General features: G+C 36.8%; 1 protein-coding gene across 1 annotated transcript; it reads right to left on the reverse strand.

Annotated features, from left to right (window-relative positions):
* Nucleotides 1-279: 279 nt before the first annotated feature.
* LOC149156249 (pinosylvin synthase-like) lies at nt 280-2,494 on the reverse strand. The gene is made up of 2 exons (XM_089438027.1): nt 2,182-2,494; nt 280-1,399 (listed from the first exon to the last, which is right to left on the reverse strand). The coding sequence occupies exons 1-2, from the start codon at nt 2,363-2,365 to the stop codon at nt 405-407; spliced, it is 1,179 nt and encodes a 392-aa protein (XP_089294153.1). The 5' UTR covers nt 2,366-2,494; the 3' UTR covers nt 280-404.
* Between the last annotated feature and the right edge of the window lie 2,409 nt (nt 2,495-4,903).

A 4,903-nucleotide genomic window follows, 5' to 3' on the forward strand; every position in this document is an offset into this window, starting at 1 on the left:
AGGTGTCGACTGTTTAGTAAAATTATTGGAACTTCAAATATTATTTCGCCTAAAAATTGGAACTATAGCAAACGGAGGAATGTAAAAAAGTTATGTTGTACGAGAAAGTACGTTTCAGAATATTTCCATTTTATTTATGAAAAGGGATTCATTGAGTGATTGCTAAAATTTATAAAGATGTACTTTGGGAATTTGAATTTAAAATTATATTTCTCGGAATTTGAATTTAAAACTATAACTTTTTTATTACTCATGCATGCACCTGTTGGAATTTGAAACTATTATTAGAAACACTCTATCTTTTATTCTCTTGGAGTAAAGAGTAAAAATGGATAGTTGCAAAAACTGCTTACATTTATTTATTCTAAACAACTATGTCTGAAAGTTTAGTTGTTAAATTTTTACTAAAGAGGAACGCTCTTGAGAACCACTGTTTCGATGGTGAGGCCCGGCCCGAATCCAAACAGGACTCCCATTTCCAATCCCTCTCCGGTGGTTGAACAATCGTTTCGTAGAGACGCTTTCCTCGTCTCATCCAATATGAAGTGGACGCATGCACTCGACATGTTTCCGTACTCGCTCATAACGTGCCTGGTGGGTATCAGTTTTGTGGGATCCAGATTGAGCTTGGCCTCCACCCGATCAAGGATGGCACGTCCTCCGGGATGAACAACCCAGAACAACTTGTTCCAGTCGGATATTTTGAATTGACTGAACGCCTCCACGAGACAGTTTTCAATGTTGGCAGAGATAAGATCCGGAACCGCCCCTTTGAGTTGGAAGGTAAGTCCGACTTCTCTCACCTTCCCACCGATGGCTCCGTCGCTGTTGGGAACAACTGTCTGGGATGTCCGAACGATTTCGAAACATGCCTTCTCCACTTGAGGGATGGGATCAGCTCCCACGATGAGGGCAGACGCACCGTCGCCGAACAGAGCTTGCCCCACCAGGCTGTCCAGGTGAGTCTCGGAGGGTCCACGGAAGGTAACGGCGGTGGTTTCACTGCAGATGACCAGCACCCGAGCTCCTCGATTGTTTTCGGCAAGGTCTTTTGCTAGTCGAAGAACGGTGCCTCCGGCGAAGCAGCCATGTTGGAACACGCCCACTCTCTTCACACTCGGGTGCAGCCCGAGCAACTTGGCTACCTCAAAGTCTGCTCCGGGTAGATCCGGAGTCGTTGTGCTGCAAAATATGAGATGAGTGATCCCAGACTTGGACTGCCCCCACTCGTGAATGGCCTTTTCAGCAGCCTCTTTTGCCAGTCGGGGCACCTCCATAGCCAACATCGCCTGCCGTGCGTCCAACGATGGCACCTCCACAAACGCGCACACATCGGGATTCTTCTTGAGAATCTCCTCCGTCAGGTACATGTATCTTTGTTTTATTGCCGACCTTTCACCTGCATGGAGCCATATGTATGATGATTAGAAAAACTAACATCATTTTTGTATCCAAAATCTTGGATGATTCATGATTCATCACATGAACCTCTTTTTCCCACAGGTTCATGTATATATATATATATATACACCAAAGAGAAAGAGAAAGAAAAAAGAAAAAGATAACTTTAATTCATTTTAATATTATAAAAGAAAAAAAATTGCTACCAATTTTAATGTCTCTCATTTGAATAATAAAGATTTTATACAATTTCTTTCAAAATTATTAACATAAACATATGAAAACATATTTTTAATTAAATAAATAAAAGTTTTAGTATAAAATCTAATATAAAAAAAGTTTGCTAAATTTGATAAACGATTACCATATTGAAATTCAGTGATATAAAAAAAAGTTACTAAATTTGATAAACGATTACCATATTGAAATTTAGTTATATAAAAAAAAGTTATATAAAGTTGATAAACGATTACCATATTGAAATTTAGTTATATAAGTGATATAAAAAAACGTTAGTGAACCATTCCTATATTGTAATTTAATTCAATCATTCCAGTAACATAATAAAAAGTTACAGCCACTAAATTTGAAAAGTAACAACTGCAGATTTCGGAATCTCTCGCTTGTTTGACTCGCTGGCTGGCTGGCTAATGTAATGACATAGTAATAATAATAGAAACTGAAACTGAAACTGAATCTGAATCGCGCCTTATTATAAAAATAGAAACTGAAACTGAAACTGAATCTGAATCGCGCCTGAATGAAGAAACTGAAACTTACATATTCGCTTGAACTTATCCTTGAGCTCTGTGTTATGCTCGTTACCGGTGATTCGGAAGTAGTAATCTGGATATGTGCTCTGATCCACAGCATTGGGTGGATTGGCAGTGCCGATAGCAAGGATCGAAGCGAAGCCATCTGCCCTCTGCAACTTCCTGAAACCTTCAAAATCAACGCCCCCCATCTCTGCTCTGCTCTGCTATGCTATGAGGCGGTTAAGCGTGGTACCAAACCCTGGACAACAAATCTCAATATTTACTTTACTTTACTTTGATGGTCTGGTCGAATAGCTATAAGAATCTCTAAATCTATAGCAGCTATTTTATACACTTTGATATGAAATAAATATGATTATTATATAATGCATCAATTAGTCCAGTCCGATACCATGGCTTCTATAGTCTAATACCATGGCTTCTATACTCTAATACCATAATCTAATATGATGACTTATGCTTGCTTTGTTTGAATATCTGGAGTCAACACCAACCAACCATACAGCTATATCTTATCTTATTGTGGATGATGAATGGGTTTTGAATTTTCATACATACTCCAGCAGAGGAGAGGAGACTGTAAATCAGAAACACGTGATTGTGGATGAATGGGTTTTGAATATTCATACATACATACTCCAGGAGAGCAGAGGAGAGGAGAGGAGACTGTAAATCAGAAACACGTGTGGACGATGAATAGTCAAGTCGGTCGGAATCGAGTGACTCAACTGTGAAGCCGCCAATATATAACGAGTGACGCAACTGTGAAGCCGCCAATGAGGAAATGGGAGAAAATAGAATGAGTGACGTGACGTATCGAACACAGTCACATACATCAAGAGCATATACTATACTCACAGTAGCACCCGTACCCGTAGTAGCTTTACCGGGAGCCACTTGGATTGCCAGAACCAAAGCCAATCCTAGAAGAAGCAGATGCAGCAAAGCCAGTAGCCAGCCATCTATATCGAGTTTAGGGAACCAATTAACCGTGGAATATATAATATATAATTACAGTGATTCCTTACATTAATCCAACCGCACTGCGAGCTAATTACCTCAAATCCACCCAATATACTTAGGTCTTAGTCTTGGAAACAAATTATTTCCCAAACCATCTTACTATTTATTTGAAACAAATTATTCATACTTGGGTTTTGAATGCGGGTTTGCTAGCCATGTGGCTGAGGCGGTGCGGTTTTCCACTATGACGTCCTCCCTCCTCTCTCTTGTCAAATTTCCAAGATCGTTTAACCTCTCCTCATCTAAGCTATCGACTATTTAGTCAGAGAGCAAAATGAGTAAATATATTCCAACTTTGAAATTTTATTAACTAAAAACAAAAAAAAATCACCTAAAATTTGGAACTAGAGCAAACCGCCGAAGACCGTACTTTTTTCCTCTTATACGTGTTACCTTGTGGTGTATGTAGTTGATATTTATCAAGTTTTAACTTTTAACGGCCGTATCATACATGATATTGGCATCCAGCATGGAGATGGTATCATACATGATTTAGGACAGGTAGCAAAAGAAGAGTCTTCCACAAAGAAGAAAAGGTGCAAAATCCATTTAACTAATTTGAGAATATATATATATATATATATATAATCTAAAAAAATTCCTTCCAAGTTTTATAAGAAAAACAACAACCATATCGATTAAAATGGATATCTCTCATGTTTTCTCATCTTTTCACTTGACACACTTCACATATTCCTTTATCTTATAAATTATTTCACAATAGAATTGTTGTAAATCAAAATGGTCGATTTCAAAAGAACATAAATTACATTAATTTTTTGAAATAAAAATAATTTTGGCAAGAGCTAAATCCTACCTCTTTATGGAGTACTAATAACTTATTCAAGTAGCATTGTTTTACTTGAATTAATTTACATAAATGTTATATTGTAAGTAGATGTATTTATTTGAAATTATAATTATATATATTAAAAATAAGAAAAACACATTTTCGTAACCATTAAATCTATTTAAATTATAATACATAACTTATTTGTTAAATAAATAAGATATTATTAATATTATTTAATTTTTAAAATTAATGCAAATATCTTAATGAAACGTTTTAGAAAAACACCAATGAATGGGTTTTGAATATTTATACATCAAGAGACTATAAATGATATTTTCCATCATGTTGGGCTCAAGAGGTCGTGTAACATGTTCTCACATACACCATAACAAAAAATTTATACACAACAATTACATGGTAACATAGCAGTGCTATTTTATAGTTTATTTTATGCATCCGAAGGCTTTTAATAGCTTAGAGTCTATTACAATCTGTCATTTCTCCCATTCATATTGTTAAGATATAATTGCAAAGTATGAAAACACTCTTAATCTTTAGTGGTAGATGTTTGTATCGTTAATATTTCACCGATCCTAAGGTTAAGATAGGGGTTTTCCCCACACCCTAGGTCATATGTTACGATGCTTCTCCATGACCTGTGGCATTCCTTCGATGTGACTTGATACCTCCACTCCGGATTATACCTAGGTTACAAAACGCTGTGGATCTATCACCGCCTCATCCAATGGTGGAGATATATGGTTCAACTTCTTGGGTAACTACCTGCCTCGCACCCTCTTGTCTTGTTCGGTAATTTCATCACTCAGCAGTAGGGGTTTTGTTTTATGCAAACTCTACTAAATGAAGGTACTCCTCCCATTTCATTGGCTACTACATCACATACATTCAT

This window comes from Pinus tabuliformis, chromosome 9 (assembly GCF_031772625.1).
Source record: "Pinus tabuliformis cultivar Carrire ecotype Pingquan chromosome 9, CPIR1, whole genome shotgun sequence".
Lineage (NCBI taxonomy): Eukaryota > Viridiplantae > Streptophyta > Pinopsida > Pinales > Pinaceae > Pinus > Pinus tabuliformis.

Excerpts from the sequence above, each read along its gene's own strand:
- LOC149156249 (XM_089438027.1), bottom strand. The coding sequence starts at position 2,365 with ATGGGGGGCGTTGATTTTGAAGGTTTCAGGAAGTTGCAGAGGGCAGAT. Across the intron at positions 1,400-2,181 it reads GGATAAGTTCAAGCGAATAT|GTGAAAGGTCGGCAATAAAA; the intron begins GTAAGTTTCAGT and ends GGCTCCATGCAG.